At 41.1% G+C, this 20,501-nt stretch overlaps 2 protein-coding genes across 6 annotated transcripts in view; both read left to right on the plus strand.

Annotated features, from left to right (window-relative positions):
- The window catches only part of LOC113219484 (transmembrane protein 87A), a 64,553-nt gene extending 62,773 nt beyond the window's left edge, over nt 1-1,780 (plus strand). For 3 of the 4 annotated variants that reach the window (XM_026447920.2, XM_026447922.2, XM_026447923.1), the window contains exon 20: nt 576-1,780. In XM_026447920.2, the coding sequence (XP_026303705.1) occupies nt 576-617 (42 nt within the window). In that variant the 3' untranslated portion in view covers nt 618-1,780. The remainder of the gene's footprint in view (nt 1-575) is intronic. The other variant, XM_026447921.2, reaches the window with a different exon arrangement.
- A 2,184-nt stretch (nt 1,781-3,964) lies between these two features.
- LOC113219874 (vam6/Vps39-like protein) lies at nt 3,965-20,447 on the plus strand. 2 transcript variants are annotated; one of them, XM_026447941.1, is made up of 4 exons: nt 3,965-4,209; nt 12,664-12,729; nt 19,511-19,575; nt 20,221-20,447. In XM_026447941.1, the coding sequence occupies exons 1-4, from the start codon at nt 4,137-4,139 to the stop codon at nt 20,320-20,322; spliced, it is 306 nt and encodes a 101-aa protein (XP_026303726.1). In that variant the 5' UTR covers nt 3,965-4,136; the 3' UTR covers nt 20,323-20,447. The 2 variants fall into 2 exon arrangements, with proteins under 2 accessions (XP_026303726.1, XP_026303725.1); XM_026447940.1 differs by having other exon boundaries at nt 3,979-4,209; nt 12,649-12,729.
- The last annotated feature ends 54 nt before the right edge of the window (nt 20,448-20,501 follow it).

Consider the following 20,501-nt stretch of genomic DNA (forward strand, 5'->3'; position numbering starts at 1 on the left):
ATGAAAATTAACTCTAAGGTATAAAATTGCCTAAGAAGGGAAATTTAACGGTAGTGCATTAATTATTGTAATTGAAATGGGATACTGTAAATACTATATTCAATTAAATGTAATTTTATTTTTTACATGATTTTTTAAAATTGTAGTAAAAAACACATAAGAAATCTACCCTCCTAACCATTCTGAAGTGCAAAGTGTTAACTATGTGCACATCTTTGCCCTCATCCTTCACTGGGTCTTCAAGTTAAATTCCTGAATTAGAGGAAGTACACATTTTTATTAAAGCCTAATCTTATGTAAATATTGGTTTAGTCATCTTAACTGACGCTATACATTTCCTTCTGAGTGCTGATTTGCTGTCCCGAAGCCTAGAGCTTTTGATTTAGTTGTTCTTGGGTGAGGTCTGGACATCTGTATGTTCAAAATCTTCAGAAATGTTTAGGAACCATTTCTCTCAACATTTAATTAACATAAACAAGCACTCGTGGAAGATGTTTGCTTGGATAGTCTGTATAGAAGATATTTGGAATATAGATCATTTTAACCTAATATACTTAAACCTTTTTTGTCCCTAGGAACGAATGATCACACACTTTGAAAGGTCCAAAATGGAGTAAGGAATGGGAAGATTTGCAGTTAAAGATGGCTCCTATCAGGGAAGAGATCAGCATCTGTGTCAGTCTTCTGTACGGCTCCATGGGATTAAAGGAAGCAATGACATTCTGATCTGTTCCTTGATCTTTGGGCATTGGAGTTGGCAAGAGGTGTCAGAACAAAGAGAACATCTTACTGAAAACAAGTTCATAAGATGAGAAAAATCTGCAAGCTTCATATTTACAACACTGATGCCCCCTTTCCTCCCAGACTCTGACTGGATGTTCATGCAACTTAAATGTGTTGTTCCTGAACTTTCTGTAATGTTTCATTTTTTTAATCTGACAAACTAAAAAGTTTAACGTCTTCTAAAGGACTATCATCAACACCATAATATGTAATCTCCAGGAGCAACTGCCTGTAATTTTTATTTATTTAGGGAGTTACATAGGTGATGGGGGAAATTGTTAACTACCTTTAATTTTCCTGGGAAGTCAAGGTTACATCTCGCAGAGGTTGTTTTGAGAAAAAAGGGCCCTTCTGAGTTAAGGAGCCATAATTCTTTGATCAAAAGAAGAAAGAGAAACTGTTACAGTATGATTCAGATCATTTAAAAAAGCAAAATCAAGTGCAATTTTGTTTACAAATGGTGTATATTAAAGATTTTTCTATTTCAGATGTACTTTAAAGAGAAATATTAGCTTAACTCTTTTGACATCTGCTATTGTGACACATCCCATTGCTGGCAATGTGGTGCACACTCCGAAACTTTTAACTACTGTTTTGTAAGCCTCCAAGGGTGGCATTGCAGGGTCCTAGGCAATGTTTTGCTTGCCTTTATGCAGAGAGGTGCTCCAAGTGCTGTGATTGAGCACCATGCTAGAGGAACTGTAATGCTTCAGAAGTGGTAGCTTATACAAAGGAAACAGGTCCTGCTGGCTTAATTTAAACAGTTGTTGCATGAAGTAGTGTGGAGGCCCTGGACTGCTGCTCATTCTTTAGGATGGACTGTTCTGGTATCTGGTATTGGTTTAGAGCCTGTTTATAAGGGACATCACAAGGTGATGGGATTCATTTGAAGCACTCTATTTCTGTTTTAATGGTTTTATCCAATTTTGCCTTCCCAAGATTTTTGTTCTACATAAAAAGTTCATGCCACTTTTTAATATAAAAAAATTTAACAAAATTAATGTATTTTTCTCATTTTTTTCAAACTTTTTCTGAAGACCCTTTCTCTCAAACTCATGAAACATTTCCTTCCATGGCTTTTATTCTAGATTATCTTATTTTCTGTTAAAACCAATGACCACATGACCACAATCTTCACTAACTCATACTGCAGTGAAAGTGTTAATCCTTAGGTAGTTTCTCTACAACTCTTTGCTATGGTAATTTTAAAAAAAAGTTTCCTGGGAAGTATCTCTGGGGAACAACAGTCTGAAGAACTGACTATATTCTCATGCTAATTCATTAGCCAAAGGCTGGTGGTACTGTTACATGCTGCTATTGCATATTAAAACTTAACAGATGAATAATGGTTGTAATGCAGCAAGATAGTTGGTCAAATTATTTTTTTAGGCTGGTTTGATATTGACTTGAGACTAGGAAAAAAAAAAAAACCCTTGTGTTAAGCAGGAGTGTATAGTACAAATTCTATAGCTTGGGCCCTGATAATTCTACTTATAGCTTTCTGTATTACTGGGAATGGATATAGTGTGTCATTTCTTAGGACAGGTTCAGAAGAAATTTATAGCTTTACACTAATCTGTAAAACAATATAAACCTTAGGGTTTTGGGCCTGAACAAAAAGGTACTAGACCTTCCAGCACAACAGCTGGTAATTCTAAATTTTTAAGAAGGTGATCAGCTTCTATGGTGAAAATCAGCTGTAACACAGGATTTGTTTAGCAATTTTTGTGTTTATGACTACTTGAAAGTATACTTTCACTTGATTATCAGAACAGCATTTGGCAAAGATGGGACGAGTATTCCTAGTTTACATATGAAGAAATTGATACTGTGTAAAAATAAAATGACCAGGACCAGTTTTTTTTGGCTTCATATCATAGATTTACCCTTTTTCTTTTACATTTTTGCTTTAAACCCAAATGCTTAATTTTTTGATCTGATGTTTTCCTAGGGGGAAATTACCAGATATAGATCATTCTTGCAGCTCAAACTAAGTTGTTTTTTAAGTCTTCAAGGGGAATACTAAGGTAACCTCAGACAGTACAGGTCCCGGGTCCTGTAGGAGGAAGAGCCATGACACCTTCCTAAAAGGAATATTAGGATGTAAGACACAACTTGGGAAAGTTGAATTGGTAGGAATGTGATCATCAAATTAAAAGGAGGCTTATTTCACTCACTTGCAAGAGTTAGTGAATCATCTGTTGCCTAAACTCTTGCTACTCAAAATGTGATCCAGGGACAAGCAACATCTGGGAGATATTTGGTGCTCAATTGAGGGTCTTACTCTGGTCCTACTGAGTCAGAAGAGGTATTTTAACACTGTCTCTAGGTGATTTGTATACACATTAAATTTGAAAAGCATTGGCCTCAAATGGTTCTCAGGGTGATTTTGCCTTCCAGAGGACATACAGCAAAGAGACATTTTTATACCTCTGTAGGGAAGATACTGGCATCTGGTGGGTGGAGGTTAAGGATACTGTTAAACACCTTACATTGCACAGAACATGCCCCCTCCCCCAACAAGAAATTATCCTGTCCTAAAGGTGGGTAGTGCTACCACTGAACAACCCTAGCCTAAGATAGTGGTTCTCAAGCTTTTAAATGCATGGACTCGCCTTGGGGTTTATTAAAACATAGATTACTGTTACCTTCCAGAGTTTCAGATTCAGTAGAACTGGAATGGGCCTGAAACTGCATTTCTAACAAGTTCATAGGTGTTGCTGCTACTGCTGCTGTTGCTGGTCTAGAACAACCATGAAAGCATAAAGGTAAGGTGCTTGTACTAATTGGGATATAATGGTAATACTAAAGCTACCATTTATTGAGAGCTTAGTGTGTGTCAGGTGTTGCTAAGCGCTCACGATACTGGATCACAGGTATTTACACAAATCATTTTGCAGATTAGGAAAGTATGGTATTGAAATAAATTTTCTAAATCACAGCTGATTTCCTAATTGGTAGATCTCCGTCTGAGGTCTGACGCCAAAGGCCGAGTTTTTAACCATCACGCCCACTGCCTAAAACAGTTCTAAGATTAAGAGTTTGCTCCTTCTATGGTAAGCCCATGGCTGCTCGGGATAGAGTGGCTCTGCGTCCACAGTGACGATGGCAACTCAGCAACAAGTCAATTCCTTGAGAGTGCACTGGGAGGAAGAGGCGGAACTTCGACTGCGGAAGGGGCGGGCCTAACCAGCAGGAAGTCCGGGGTTGACGATGGCTGTGTTGTTGAAGGGCCTGTAGCTGGGGGGCCATCTGGCCGGATCGCGGTCTACTCTTAGCGCAGCCTCGTTCCGGACCCCAACCCGGCCCGGAACACTGGGCGAGACGGCGGTGGCGACTCTCCCCTTGCCGCCATGCACGACGCTTTCGAGCCAGTGCCGATCCTAGAAAAGCTGCCTCTGCAAATCGACTGTCTCGCTGCCTGGGGTGAGCCGAGGGGCCGCGGGGCCGAGGCGGAGTCAGCACAGGAGCGGCCCGGAGCTTTTCTGAGGCCGGGGAAGTGGACAGGCGTTCATCCGTGTGGGCTTTGGTTGGATGCTACCCGAGGGGGGCTTGGGATGAGAGAAAGCAGAGAGATGACCACCGGCTGTAGTCTATGGGGCTGCTTGGGTGATCCCAGTGATCAGTCATTTAGGGGAGTTCCCCTTGCTCTTGCTCCCTGTGCAGAGTGGAGGATGAGCTTTCCTTTTTAATTGTGCTCAGCTTTAGCCCATTTTGATTCCCAAGAAGTCTTCATTTTAGAGGGCCAAAGCAGTAAGAATTTCTCAGCCTGCCAGGGGCTTGAAGTTGTCCAGATGTTTGTGTTGTTTTCTAGATGAAAGTCAACCCTGGTTTTGGGGGCATAGAACAAGTTAACACCATATGCTTTTTTTTCCCTATAGTGATCACTCGTTCACTTCTCATTCCTGTAGGGAACTCATGTAGTTAGCTAACCTTTGAGTCTACCCAAGTGGTTGATTACCTCATATCCAAAGTGTCTAAGTTACCTAACTCTGTAGGCGGAAGAGTTTCCAGACTGTCATGAAACCTAACCCATAAAAACTAGCATAGTCCTTTTGAGATTGACTAGTGCAGAAGGCAGGGATAGACATCTCTTGTGTGCTCTGAAATACAAATGAAGGTTTCAGGGATAACGGTGAACATTGTGCTCTACCTATGAGTGACTGGTTTGATACCAGCCCCCAAAGACCGAGGAAATCATTTCTAACTTTCCTCCTAATGTTTAGGTCCTAGAAATCAAGGACCATAAAAAGATGATTCAGATCCCTTAATCAGATCTTATACTGGGCTAGATAGGTAACCATGATGGGCCTCATGGAATCTTGGTGTGTCTGATATTGTGTGCATCAGCTGTTCACAGTGTCACCAAGTCATCTTTGCAGAGTTCTTCATGATTTCTTCTGTAGGGTTCTTTCACGAGGAATTTTCATGTTAATGTGCACCCTTCCTCCTTTAGCAGCTCTGGGTCTCTTTAAAATCACACCTCCACAGTAAGCAGTTCTAGTCCTTTGGGTTAAGAGGAGAATCCTATTTCCTCCAGACATCTCAAGAAAACCAATTTCTGTCATTAAATGCTCTCATTAAACATTTAAATAGAGAAGGAGAAAGTTTTTAAATGAAAGATGTGACACTGCATGAAGGGATTAATTCCCCCATTGCTTCATCAGATACACGTATTAGGTGCCTACATGGGCCATTCCCTTTGCTAGGGACAGTAATACAATGATGAATAAGAAACGGTGCCTGTGCTCCTAGGACACACATTGGGGGGACAAAGACATGTGAACAGATTATGATACTAGAGACATATGGATGAGGGGGTACCCAACTCAGCTAAGGACGTGTTTCTGAAAGGGATTAAGGATTAATGCAGCTGTTGCCACACTTGACTTAGCGCGTCAGAATCCTTGACTCCGATCTCCTGTTGGACCATTAGCACATAGTGCTCCTAGACTCTCAGTAACTCCACTTTGTCACAGTAAAAATTCCTTGCACCTGTGGTTTTCAGGAACACAGTTTTGAAACGATAGGTAGCTTTTGGCCTTCCTTGATCACCCACCAAACAGGAGAAATGCTCTTTGCTTCCTAAGGTGCTTTGGTACATATTAGGTTACAAGAGGCCATTAACTGCCTCCTGCTTCAAAAGTGCTTTATTTCCAGATTTGAGCAGCAGTAATTATTGCTGTTTCTAGTCATTACCCCTTTTTAACTACATTGTGCCTTTGGTTGCAAAATTCGTTCGGGAATTTCCAGAGGCAGGTCACACAGGGCCAAATAATATTTAAGGTGTAAATGTCTTAGAGACAACATACTCTGTCTCCTAGGAAATAGAAATCAAGGGGGCCGGGCGCGGTGGCTCACGCCTGTAATCCCAGCACTTTGGGAGGCTGAGGCGGGCGGATCACGAGGTCAGGAGATTGAGATCATCCTGGCTAACCCAGTGAAACCCCGTCTCTACTAAAAATACAAAAAATTAGCCGGGCGTGGTGGTGGGCGCCTGTAGTCCCAGCTACTCGGGAGGCTGAGGCAGGAGAATGGCATGAACCCGGGAGGCGGAGCTTTCAGTGAGCCGAGATCAGGCCTCCGCACTCCAGCCTGGGTGACAGAGAGAGACTCCGTCTCAAAAAAAAAAAAAAAAGAAAGGAAATCAGGGGAACATGATGAGGGTGATTTCTTTCTAAACTCCAAATATGTATAATCCTGCTGCCTTTTCAGCATCTTCATTTGAATGTCTCATAGCATAACCAAAACAGTTCTCTCCCCTCAAACATGCCTGTCCTCCTGTATCTTAATCTCAGCAAGTGGCATTTCTATTTACCTCTTTGACTAAGGCCAAAAGCTTTGGAATCGTTCTTGACTTCTTTCATTCTATTTTACACTATATCCCATCTATCAGCAAATCTTGTGTGTTCTACCCCAGAATAAATCTGAAATCCAGTCATTTCTGTCTTGATAATTACTACTCTTGAAGGCACCATCATCTGTCACCTGAATTACTGTAGTAGTCTTCTCACTGATCACCCTATATTTGCCATTGTGCCATTTTCGGTTTTTTATCTACCAGGTAGAGTGAAACTTTGAAAACCTACATCTGATTCCACCCTCTGCTTAAAACCCTTCCGTGGTATTACATCACAACTAGAATAAGTTCCAAAGTCTTCACCCTGTCTGGCAACATCTGACGTGCTGAGGCCCTGGTAACTTCCCTGTTTCCTGTGCACTTACCCCTCATGCCTTTCTCGTACCAGTTCCACACAGCCTTCCTTGTTCCATCAATGTACAAAGCACATACCCATCCCAGGGCCTTTACACTTGCTGTTTCCTCGGCCTGGTGCTCACTTGCCTTTGTATATATGGTTCATTCCTCATTTCACTCAGTTCTCTGCTGAAATGTCACCCAAATCAGCAAAACCTTCCCTACGTATCCTATATAAAAGAGATTGCCACATCCACCAATGTGCTGTTTTCTTAGCCTTATCTTCTAATCATGGGTCACCATCTACTGTTGTTTTATGTATTTAATTATTATTGCATCTCTCACTCCACATTAGAATATAAGTTCCCTCAGGGCAGGAACTTTGTTTTCTACATTGCTATATCCGAGATACCTAAAACGTTTCCTGACTCAGTGGGTATTCATTAAATATGTATTTAATGAATAATGTTGATATGAATAGTAATAGTTTGCAGTTGTTAAATGCTAAGCTGTATTAGGCTTTTATAAAATAAGACTCCATTTTACAGAAGAAGAACCTGAGGCTTAGATAATTTAAGAAATTTTTCCAAGGTCACATGTCCTGTAAATCATGTCTGCTTCTAGAGCCTGGTTCCCAAACTTGAATGTATATTCAAAGCCTGTAAAAAAAATGCAGACTTCATGTGTATATATGAGTATCTGTATGTCCGTATATACATACATACCTATATTTTCCAGAGAAACAATGGAAAGATAACTCAAAAATTACTAAAATGATGCCCATAGCAGAAGGGAGAGGAGAGGATAAGATGGACAATGATAGAAATTAGACTTTTCATCGTTTTAGCTTTGAAACTATAAAAATGTCTCATAAAAACAAATAATAAAATTTTATTTTATTTTATTTTATTTTATTTTATTATTTTTTGAGACTGAGTCTCACTATGTCGCCCAGGCTGGAGTCCAGCAGTACAATCTCAGCTCACTGCAACTTCCACCTCCCAGGCGTGTACCTGTACAAGCCATTGTTGTGCCTCAGCCTCCTGAGTAGCTGGGATTACAGGCGCCCACCACCATGCCTGGCTAATTTTTGTACTTTTAGCAGAGATGGGGTTTCGCCATTTTGGCCAGGCTGGTCTCAAACTCCTGACCTCAGGTGATCCCCACCTCGGCCTCCCAAAGTGCTGGGATTATAGGCGTGAGCCACTGTGCCCAGCCAACAAAATTAAATTTTAAAATGTAGATTTCAGAGTACCACCTCAAAGCCACTGAATCTGAATCTCCATGTGCAGGGCCCAGGAATGTGCATTTTTAATAAGTCCAGGTGATTCTAATGCAGCTGATTGGGGGCTTATGCCCAGATGAGAAGTACTGTTATTTGCCATGTTACCCAACGAAGGGAAGTGACTACTATCTTATTCATCTTTATGTTCCCTGCAGTGGCCAGCATTGGGCCAGAAATGGAATTTATTACATGAAGCTGGACTGCATTGCACTGTTGGAAGGAGTTCCATTAGGGTAATTATGAGCAACAGGGCCTAGCCCTCCTTCCCAGGAGGAATTAAGTCCAACCTTGTGGCTCAGAGTTAGGCCGTCAGGAGTTTTCCAGGGCTGATACTGCTTTGCTTACGTGTGCATTATGTGTTTGCGTAGTATGTCTCGCTTTCTGTTGTGTGTTACTGTCTTGAGTCTCAGGAGGGACTGTCCACCCCATGCTGCACGTGCTATGTGGGCTTGTCGTTCTCTGTGTTGTGCATGCACAGCTGTGTTAAATAACGTGTCTTAGAGAGTGGAGGACCCAACATGGAACAGGTCCTCTGGCTAATGGCACATTTAATCAATCAGGTTGATTTAAAAGTTTTCAGTGAATTTAATATATCAGAATGATTCCCTTTTATGACCAGTAGAATAGACATTTGATTTTTTTTTTTTTTTTTTTTTGAGGTGGAGTTTCACACTTGTTACCCAGGCTGGAGTGCAATGGCGCAACCTCTGCCTCCTGGGTTCAAGTGATTCTCCTGGCTCAGCCTCCCGAGTACCTGGGATTACAGGTGCTCGCCACCACACTTGGCTAATTTTTTTTTTTTTTTTTTTTTTTTGAGACAGGGGTCCTGCCCTATCACCCAGGCTGGAGTAGAGTGGTGCAATCTCAGCTCACTGCAACCTCTCCCTCCCGGGTTGACACGATTCTCTTGCCTCAGTCTCCTGAGTAGCTGGGATTACAGGCACACACACCATGCCCAGCTAATTGTTTTTGTATTTTTAGTAGAGACAGGGTTCCACTATATTGAACTGGTCTTGAACTCCTGACTTCAGGTGATCTGCCCGCCTTGGCCTCCCAAAGTGCTGGGATTACAAGCGTGAGCCACCACACCTGGCCTAATTTTTGTATTTTTTTAGTAGAGATGGGGTTTCACCATATTGGCCAGGCTGGTCTTAAACTCCTGACCTCCGGTGACTCACCCACCTCGGCCTCCCAAAGTGCTGGGATTACAGGTGTGAGCCACCATGCCCGGCCCCTAGACATTTGATTTTTAAAAATGTTTTGACATGTCTTAGTTTGCGTTCACAAGAAAAAAAGTAAATTAATCTAAAAATCTATTGGCAACAAACATTTCAATAAAAATGGAAAATAGACTCTTGAATGTCATGTTTAGGAATTTGACTTTGTATTTTGGTAGTGTAGCTTCCTAAGATTTTTTAAGCCCCAGTGTGACAGCTTCAGAGATCTGCTCTAAGATAACTGACAGCAAATGTGAGAGAATGCATGGAGTGAATGAGACCAGTTGAAGCTGTCACAGGGGTCCCTGGAGAGACTCTACAGGAGGAGGCTGTCATGAGGAACCATTAGAGATAAAATTCATAGACCCTGGCCAACTTGGGAGGAAGCTGAGGCTATTAAAATAGATAAAGAAAAACAGGAACTGGCGGGGATTTGGGGGACAGAGTGGAGAGAGAAGGATGGGAAGATGGTGAACATTATGTTGGCCTTTTGTTTTGGTTATAGATTTTTATGCATGAGGGAATTTTTTAAAAATTTCCACTTCATTTTATTTATATCTGAAATATCAGTGGGTGGCCTAAAAATCAACTTTAGTATTGCCAAATTGCCTGATATGATATCTATAAATAAAGTTTCGAAATATAATATCTTTTACAAAGCAAGCATTGCAAAATGAATTCTTTTACTTTTTCATTTTCTGTCCCAGCATAAATCTCCAGCCTTCATTAGAGCTGCTGTTATTTCTGATTTCAACTTAATGTTATTAAGAGGATACAGTGTTACTTTTTGTGACCTGCCTTTCCTTTAAGACCCCAAATCAAAGAAAGTAGAATCACTCTGTTTTTCTGGATGACTAAGAACATCATCCTGGAGAAGTATTACTGATCCTTTGGATAAAGAACGTAGATGCTGACCTGTTTTTATAAATATAACTACTGTGTTTCAGACAACCTTTGGCTGACACCCATTCTTTTGACACAGGTGCCTTAGTAAGTACATCATAGCATGTGGTTGGGAATGAGACAGATTGGGGTTGGGATCCCAACTCTGCTGCTTGCCACATGTGTGACTCTGGAAAAGTTATGTATTCCCTAGGTCTCAACTTCCTCATCTATAAAATGGGGATTGGAAAAAAGGACTTACTTCAAGGGATAGTTGTGAGGATTAGTGAACTAACAGATGTGCTTAGCGTTTCCTGGAACACAATACATGCGCAATAAAAGTTATCTATTTGTCCCATTATCCAAGATTTTATTTTACAGAGATCCGGAATCAAGAGAGTTTATGAAAGGAATGAGTGACCTTTATGTTATCAAAAAGCTAAGGAAGTATCTGTACATGCTTACCTTCCTCGAATGACGTAATTTGGTAATCAGGGTAATTATTTAAACTCTTTCTGAGCCTCTTTTTACCTAGACCAGTGCCTCCCACAATGTGGTCCTTCAACCACCAGCATCAGCATCATCTGGGAAGTTGTTAGAAATGAAAATTCCTGGGCCTGCTTTTAGACCTACTGAATCAGAAGCTCTGGGGTAGAGCCTAGCGTTCTGTTTTAACAAACTCTCAAGTAATTGTGATACACTAAAGTTTAAGAACCACTAGCCTAGACCATCTTTTAAAATGTACAATTTGGCTGGGCACAGTGGCTCACCCCTGTAATCTCAACACTTTGGGAAGCTGAAGGGGCATTGCTTGAGGTCAAGAGTTGGAGACCAGATTGGCAATATTGGGAGCCCTCATCTCTATAAAAATTTTTTTAAAAATAGCTGAGCATGGTTGTGCATGCCTGCAGTTGTCGCCATTCGGGAGGCTGAGGTGGGCATATCACTTGAGCCCGGGAGGCAGAGGTTGCAGTGAGCCATGATCACACTCAGGAGGCTGAGGTGGGAGGATCACTTGAGCTAGGGAGGTGGAGGCTGCAGTGAGCCATGATCATGCCACTGCTCTGTAGCCTGGGCGACAGAGTGGAACCCTATCTTAAAAAAATAAAAGTTAAAAAAAAAGTGTACAATTAAATGGTTTTTAGTATATTCACAGAGTTGTACAACTATCACCACAATTAATTTTAGAACATATTCATCACTTTTAGAAGAAACTCAGTACCCATTAGTATTTACTTTCCATTTTCCCCCAAGCCCACCAACCCTGGGCAACCACTAATCTTTCTACCTCTGTGGATTTGCCTACTCTGGACTTTTGATATAAATGGAATCATGTGGCCTTTTGTGGTCTGGCTTCCTTCAGTTAGCATCATGTTTTCAGGTGCACCTATGTTGCAGCATATATCCACACTTCCTTTCTTTTCATTGTTAGCTAATATTCCATTATATAGACATGCCACATTTTGTTTGTTTATTCATCAGTTGGTGGACATTTGGTTTGTTTCCATCTTTTAGCTATTACAAATAATACTGCTGTGAACATTTGTGTACAAGTTTTTGTGTAGAATATGTTTTCATTTCTGTTGGGTGTATACCCAGGAGTGGAAGTGCTGGTTCCCAGGGTAGCTATGTTTAGCCTTTTGAGGAACTGCAAGACTTTTCCAAAGCGGCTGTCCCATTTTACATTCCTGCCAGCAGTGTATGAGGGTTCTAATGTCTTTATATTCTCATCAACACTTGTTATTAAATATTTTCTACTAGACTATCTTTTGAGATAATGAATTCTGTAAGCCTATTACGCTATGTCATTTATTTTCCTGAAAGCAAAAGCATTTAAAGAATGCCTCTTAGCTATTATTTCTGAGGTTGGATACCTGGTTTCACATTTGTACTTCCATTTTGTGATTTTATAAACTTTCATCATATTCTTTTTAGCTGAATTTAAAAATATAGATCTAAAGATATGTATCTTAATATAAGTATATATAAAATAAAAAATAAAAATCAATCATTTAATCTTAAAAATACAAAGCCCTTCTATCTTTTTTATTAGTTTAATATTAATTGAGCCAGTGACATTTTTATCCTCTGATATGTCTAGCCTAGTAATTATTCAATAAATGTATTTTTAATTGGTTGATTCTCAAACACGCGTATAAACATTCCTTAGCTTTGCAAAACACCTGCTATCAAAAGCAACTCATTTTCTTGACACATTGATTTCTGATGACAAGCCCCAGCTAAAGAAATAGGGTTATGTTCAAGCTGATTGACCTTTCTCACAGCTGTTTTTTTCCCAGAGGAATGGCTTCTTGTGGGAACCAAACAAGGACATCTTCTTCTCTATAGGATTCGGAAGGACGTTGGTAAGTGCATATTGCTCATGAAAAAAGAATAATAATGATAATGTTGTAATAGTCAGCTAGTATACAACGGTAAAATCAGTTATTCCTGGACCATTGAAAGAGAGAGTGAAGGTTAGAGGGAGCATGGTGAGAAAATGGGGAGAAGACTTGAGAATGCCTAGGGCTTTTCTCCTTCAAACTGTATTGCCCTACCTACATCTGGGAGGTGAGGATGAGTTGCTGGTTTACTTATTACTGAATTACTTATTACTGGTAGTGAGTCTCTAAGGAAAGAGGAGGTGGTCGTTTTCCTCCTCTTTTCTTAGAGACTCACTACCAATAATAAGAAATACTATTAATGGGAATAAGATTCCTGTATATATGGTGTGGTGGTAGGAAAAAAAATTAGGAAACATTGGTTTAAAATACCTTGTTAGCAAAAACTAGCCGGGCGAGGTGGCGGGTGCCTGTAGTCCCAGCTACTCGGGAGGCTGAGGCAGGAGAATGGCGTGAACCCGGGAGACGGAGCTTGCAGTGAGCTGAGATCCGGCCACTGCACTCCAGCCCGGGCGACAGAAATAAAATAAAATATCTTGTTAGTTTATGAGGGGTAGACCAGGAAGAGAGGACCAGGGTTTGTGTTCACGTGCACTTCCCGCTGGCTGCGTGACTGTGAGCAGGTTCTTTCCAACATCAGTTTTCCGTAAACTCTCTTTGTCTCACAAAATTGTTGGGGCAGATGCAATAATAGGCTTGAAGAAACTGTGAAAACTAAAGTTCTAATCAAATGTGACTGTCAGTAACATAGAGTAGTAACTAAAGTATTTGAAATGTATTCTTTTAAAGAGTGTTTTTTTATTGGGGCAGAAAGTACCTCACTGCCCTTCCCTGTTTTCATTTCTATGCTCTCTTTATGGAGAATAGATATGTTGAGGTATTACGCCCTGGAGCCACTCTACAGAAATCTGCAGTTAATTTCATACTTTTCAATCTAATATATATTTCTCTGGTAAATAGCTTAAGAGATAGCTTAAGATAAATAGAGCTCTCTTTTGGAACCTGGAGCAAGGGTAACATTGGGGGAAAAAGCACCTTACTAGTGCACCCAGCAAAGAGGAAGATATCCTGGTCAGTTTCTGCAGCAGGGTAGGAAAATAAACCAGAGAACAAAATAGAGAATTTATTTCATTTCTAAGTTTTTCAACTGTCCTCTAAATCAGGGGTCAGCAAACTTGTTCTGAAAAGGTCCAAAGAATAAATATTTTAGGCTTTGCAGTGTTGTAAGTACTTAACTCTGCCATTGTAACATGAAAGCAGCTGTAAGCAATATATAATGAATAGGTGTGGTTATGTTCCAATAAAACTTTATTTACAAAAACATGCAAAGGCCTCAGTTTGGCCCTTGGGCAGTACATTGTTGATCTTTGTTTTAATGTTTTAAATTTTTAATTCTTGGCTAGGTGAAGTGGCTCATGCCTATAATCTCAGCACTTTGGGAGACTGAAGTAGGAGGAATGTTTGAGGCCAGGAGTTTGAGACCAGCCTGGGCAACATAGTGACACCCTCTCTACTAAAAATTAGCTGGATGTGGTGGTACGCGCTTGTAATTCCAGCTGCTGTGGAGGCTGAGCTGAGAGGATCGCTTGAGCCCAGGAGGTTGAGGCTGCAGTGAGCTGTGATCGCACCATTGCTCTCCAGCCTTAGCAACAGACCTTGTCTCAAAAAAAATTTTTTTTTTTAGTTCTCAGAGCCAAAATATTTGCATTCTGTGATATTTACTTGGTCTATAATTTTAAAATTAAGCTCACATTTTAATTTTAAAGCTAAAAATGCTTATCTTATTCAGCATTCAACAACTGTTTTTTGACTCTCTACTTTCAGATGTAAGTGGTGATCAGAAATTGAAAACAAGACTTTACAAATGAAGTCTTTCAACACAGTATAGACCTAAACTGGTAATATGAGCATTAATCTGGCTTGGAACCCCAGTGGCGACTATTCCTTGCTCTGTGATCATTTTATCATGTCAACTTTGACAAATTAGTTAATGTTCCTGGGCCTCAGTTTCTCCATAGGTAGCTTAAATATAGACAATTAGGAAATCAAACTCTAATTTGAAACTTTTTCTTCAAGAAATGTCATTTTTCCCTATACTCTTGGTGAACAGTTTAGTTCTGGCCCAGCTCTGGCCTGGTGTGGGCCACAAATAGACCTGGGCCTGTGTGAATTAGTTCTAGGGTTAGTTTGGTTTCTAGATTTGAGATATTTCAAGCCTAAATAGGTCTATGGGTAGACTGTCTTTCTGAGGAAAGGGAGGGGATAATAGGGTCAAGAAAAGACCAGGGCTAGGGATCGTGGGCTCTGATCTGATCTGAGTCATTTCCCTGGAGCTCAGTTGAGCCAGTGACATTTTTATCCTCTGATATGTCTAGCCTAGTAATTATTCAGTAAATGTGTTTTTAATTGGTTAATTCTCAAACATGAGTATAAACATTTCTCAACAGACATCTCTAGGCTTCATTTTACTCTTTATTTTTTGAGACAGGGTCTTGCTCTGTTGCCTAGGCTGGAGTGTAGTGTCGCTATCCTGGCTCACTGTAGCCTTAACCTCCTGGGTTCAAACCATCCTCCCACCTCAGCCTCCCAGGTAGCTGGGACCACAGGCACACACCAACATGCCTGACCCATTTTTGTATCTTTTTTTTTTTTTTTTTGAGACGGAGTCTCGGTCTGTTGCCCAGGCTGGAGTGCAGTGGCCGGATCTCAGCTCACTGCAAGCTCCGCCTCCTGGGTTCACGCCATTCTCCTGCCTCAGCCTCCCGTGTAGCTGGGACTACAGGCACCCGCCACCTCACCCAGCTAGTTTTTTGTATTTTTTAGTAGAGACGGGGTTTCACCATCTTAGCCAGGATAGTCTCGATCTCCTGACCTCGTGATCCGCCCGTCTCGGCCTCCCAAAGTGCTGGGATTACAGGCTTGAGCCCCATTTTTGTATCTTTTGTAGAGATGGGGTTTCGCCAGATTGCCCAGGCTGGACTTGAGTTCCTGGGCTCAAGTAATCTGCCCACCTCAGCCTCCCAAAGTTCTAGGACTACAGATGTGTGCCACCATGCCCAGCTAATTTTTATATATTTTTAGAGACAGGGTTTCACCCTCTTGGCCAGGCTGGTCTGGAATTCCTGACCTCAAGTGATCCACCCGCCTCAGCCTCCCAAAGTGCTGGGATTACAGGCGTGAGCCACTGTGCCCAGCCCAGTCTACTCTTATCTTGAACTGAGAGGGGTTAGATTAGTTCATGTCTGAGGCCTTTACAACTCTAGGTTTATTTCAGTCGTGCTGAGCAGCGTTCTCAAAGTGTGGTCTCTAGACCCCTGGGGATCCCCAAGATCCTTTCAGAGGACCCACAAGGACAAAACCAAGTTTGCAAAAACACTGAAACATTTCGTTTTTTTTTTTTTTTTTCCACTGTATTGACATTTACAATGATGGTGCAAAAGGAATGGTGATTAAAACTGGTGGGCACCTGAACACAAATCAGAACAGTAGCACCTAACTTCAAATAGAGACTTTAAAAAAGCAAGAAAAAAAAAAGTGGTACCAGGCTGTACTAATAGTCATTGTGTAATTCCCACCATGTGCTCAGCGTGGGTGTTTGTTTGTTTGTTTGTTTGAGATGGTCTCACTCTGCCACTCAGACTCGAGTGCAGTGGCGCAATCGTGACTCACTGCAACCTGTAACTCCCAGGCTCTGGCGATCCTCCCGCCTCAGCCTCTCAAGCAGCTAGGACCACCAGCACACACCAGCGTGCCCAGATAGGTTTTACTTCTCATAAAGATGAGGTGTCTCTTGTTGCCCAGGGTGGCCTCAAACTCCGTGCCTCAAGTGATGGGTGGTTGTTGTTTTTTCTTTCTTTTTTTTTTTTTTGAGACGAAATTTCACTCTTGTCACCTAAGCTGGAATACAGTGGCGCATTCTCAGCTCACTGCAACCTCCCCCTCCCAGGTTCAAGCAATTCTCGTGCCTCAGCCTCCTGAGTAACTGGGGTTACAGGCACCCACCACCACACATGGCTAATTTTTGTGTTTTTAGTAGAGACAGGATTTCACCATGTTGGCCAGGCTGTTCTTGAACTCCTGACCTCAGGTGACCCACCTGTCTCGGCCTCCCAAAGAGCGGGGATTACAGACGTGAGCCACCACGCCCGGCCAGTTGTGTGTGTGTGTGTGTGTGTGTGTGTGTGTGTGAAAGCTAGTTTCACTTAAGAATGTTCTTGGTTAGGCAGTAAAAGTTATTATTTTTATTGTATTTTGACTTTTGGCAACACATCTTTTTAGTAATCTCTTGTGATATGGGAAGTATACATACAGTACTTCTGCTGTGTGCTAAGGTGTGAAGTCCGATGGCTCTCTTGAGGGAAAAATGCTTGTGTGATTGAGTTATGAGCTAAACTGGCTACTTTTTTCATGGAGTGTTGTTTTTGTTTGAAACAATGACAGGTTGTGGTTTTTTCAGACCATTTGGATATTTGGCAGGTTTTTTTTTTTTTTTTTTTTAATGAGCAAAGGGAATCTGTTACTTTAAGGTAAACAACTGGCAGTATTTCTTGTGAACAATAAAGTTAGAGCTTTCAAGAAAAAAAATAGAATTGTGGAAAACTTGTGTTCACCCCCCTGAGTGTGACAGCTTCTCCATAATTAAAGATTTTTTTCTGATGAGATTGGGGGTGATAATAATGAGTGTCATTTTTTAACATCCTATAATGAAATGTAGGTCTGGATTGGAAAATCTGCATAACTCAGTAAACCAACATTTTCCAGATGACGAATGCATGAAGTTTTAAAATCGTGTGTGAGTAAAAGATACATTCAAAGTGTAAGGTAGAACAATGTTTTTTGACATGACAGAAAATGAAAAGTTCGTTGACAAGTATGAGATCTCACTTTACGAGAAATTACATTTGTTAAGTGTTGGTATAGTGTCAAAGAATAATCTGAAAAATCTATTAAAGTACTTTTCCCTTTTCAACTGTATATCTGTATGAGGACAGATTTTTTATCATATACTTCAACCACAACAAATTAAATTATCAAAACAGATTAAATGCAGAAGCAGATGTGGGTTCTTACTTATGGGGTTATTGTTGTTTTTAAATACATACATGTTTTTAAATGTATGTATTTAAATTTCTAATGTAAATATTCATGTATATAATCCCCAAAAAAGTTCTTTGAAGTCCTCAGTAATTTTTAAGAGTATCAAGATTTGGAGAAAAAGAAGTTTAAGAATCTCTGCCTTAGAAAATTCTATTTGTAAAGAGAATTATAGGCCTGGAGCAGTGGCTCACACCTATAATCCCAGCACTTTGGGAGGCCGAGGTGGGTGGATCACCTGAGGTCAAGAGTTCAAGACCAACCTGGCCAACATGGTGAAACTCCATCTCTACTAAAAATATAAAAATTAGCCGGGCGTGGTGGCACATGCCTGTAATCCCAGCTACTCCAGAGGCTAAGGGCACAAGAATTGCTTGAACCCGGGAGGTGGAAGTTGCAGTAAGCTGAGATCGCACCACTGCACTGGCCTGGGCAACAGAATGATACTGTGTCTCAAAAAACAAAAAAGGAGAATTATTAAGTGCAATAATAAGGTGCTTTAAAGTGTAGGAAGTGTCTGAATTGTTTTTTTTCCTCATGAAATGTAACAGCAGAATACCAGGGCACACTCCCTGCAACTTTAGGGCCCTTTCTTCATCCCCTCTACTGAGGGACACATGGAAGAAGTGAGACCAGCTTTGGTGACATGAGTTCTTATGGCTGCCCCAAAGAGTCTCCCTGATTTCCAGAGGGCAAGGGCAGAGCTAGCTGTGGGGAACAACTCAGGTCAGCAGTGCAAGCATCCTGTCCATGAACTAGAAGGCAGGTAGCAGAGCGTGGGCTCAGGGCACAGGCTTTAGAATCAGCCTGGGTTTGCTTATAGGCTCCCTCACTGGCTATTACCTAACTGCTTTACCCCTCAGGGCCCTCAAATATGAGCTTGGAATAATAATACCTACTTCTTGGGAGTTGTGAGTTTACAGGAAAAAAAAAGTATAAATTTTTAAACCCAGAACCCAGTATGTAGTTATTGCTTAATGATAGCTGCTCTGATGATGATGATGATGATACTCTTTTTGACCCATTGGTGACTTTTGAGGCTGAATATTTTTGTCATCCCCAGCAAGGCTGCGTTCACATGTTTTTATGGTATATAACTTTCTTCCCCTTTTTTGTAACAGTGCCAGCAGATGTAGCATCACCTGAAAGTGGCAGTAAGTGTAGATGCATTCAATTGCCTTAGCTCTGGAGATGGGTTTGAGTGTTTGCTCTGTCTCCATGATACAGGACTTAGAGTAGTTGCTGGAAATTAGTTGGTCTGGATCTGAGGATGCTTTGGGCTGGGTTTCATGGCTTGGGCTCTTATATTTGACTGTTACTTTTTACACTCTTCCTTGTGGAACACTTTGCCAAGGTACTGATTATGCAAGATAAGATCTTCAGACTCACAAGTACCTTGCAGCTTCAGTAAACTTTGTGTGATCCTTTCTGCTGATGCCAAGTGAAGGTGCATGAAATGCTCTGCTCTAAAATTGAAGTTGAAAGCATCTTACAGTGCTCGTAAGACAGCTGGCTATTTAGATCTCTGATTTTTGGTCTTTCAGGAACTTCTAAAGATTTATGTAGGAGAGCAGTATGGAGCAGTATTTTTCTAGTAGTGGTTTTTATATGTATCCCTGTATTTGGAACGTCCAATGTTTATTTTCCATAGGTTGCAACAGATTTGAAGTGACACTAGAGAAATCCAATAAGAACTTCTCCAAAAAGATTCAGCAGGTAAGCAGTGATGGCAGTCCTTACAAGAATATTTGACTTATATGAGACCCGTCAAACCAGAATTTTGGTAATGTTATTTGTGTATTTATGTATGTATTTTTTTTTGAGGCGGAGTCTTGCTCTGTCACGCAGGCTGGAGCGTAGTGGCGCGATCTCGGCTCACTGCAAGCTCTGCCTCCTGGGTTCATGCCATTCTCCTGCCTCAGCCTTCCAAGTAGCTGGGACTACAGGCACGCGCCACCACGCCCAGCTAATTTTTTGTATTTTTAGTAGAGACGGGGTTTCACCATGTTAGCCAGGATGGTCTTGATCTCTTGACCTCGTGATCCACCCGCCTTGGCCTCCCAAAGTGCTGGGATTACAGGCATGAGCCACTGCGCCCGGCCGGTAATGTTATTTATTAACTCCAAATCCTCTTCTCTTTGACCTTCCATTTATCCAGGGGTCTCTGCCCATATATCATGTGCCTGAGCCTCTCTCACAAGCAGAAATGATAATCACAGAAATTATAATGCCCAGAAAAATAAGTGGGAGCCCTGTAACTGGATAGGCTCCATGGTCCCTTTTTAGTGCTGTTACTGAATGAACATTTGCTAAACCTTGTCAGAAATGTCTAATTGAGCCTCATGATTTGCTGTTTTCCAGATCCATGTGGTTTCCCAGTTTAAGATTCTGGTCAGCTTGTTAGGTAAGAAAAGGAGTTGCATTTGTATCCTGTGTTTAAAAAGAAAAGATATGACTGATTAACCCTTTCATGGTTAATTTGATAGTGGTTACTTAACAATGAACAGACGTGTTCCACACCTGGTATGACAGGGTACATGGGTAATAAAGGCAGCAGCATCCTCCATAAACTGGAACTCTCCTCTCCAAGGAATCTCTCACTTTATTCATTCATTCATTCATTCATTGATCAAATATTTATT

This window comes from Piliocolobus tephrosceles, unplaced genomic scaffold, assembly GCF_002776525.5.
Source record: "Piliocolobus tephrosceles isolate RC106 unplaced genomic scaffold, ASM277652v3 unscaffolded_110, whole genome shotgun sequence".
Lineage (NCBI taxonomy): Eukaryota > Metazoa > Chordata > Mammalia > Primates > Cercopithecidae > Piliocolobus > Piliocolobus tephrosceles.

Coding starts and splice junctions, on each gene's coding strand:
- LOC113219874 (XM_026447940.1), top strand. CDS start 4,137: ATGCACGACGCTTTCGAGCCAGTGCCGATCCTAGAAAAGCTGCCTCTG. Junction 12,730..19,510: donor TAGGATTCGGAAGGACGTTG/GTAAGTGCATAT, acceptor TATTTTCCATAG/GTTGCAACAGATTTGAAGTG. Junction 19,576..20,220: donor TCTCCAAAAAGATTCAGCAG/GTAAGCAGTGAT, acceptor GCTGTTTTCCAG/ATCCATGTGGTTTCCCAGTT.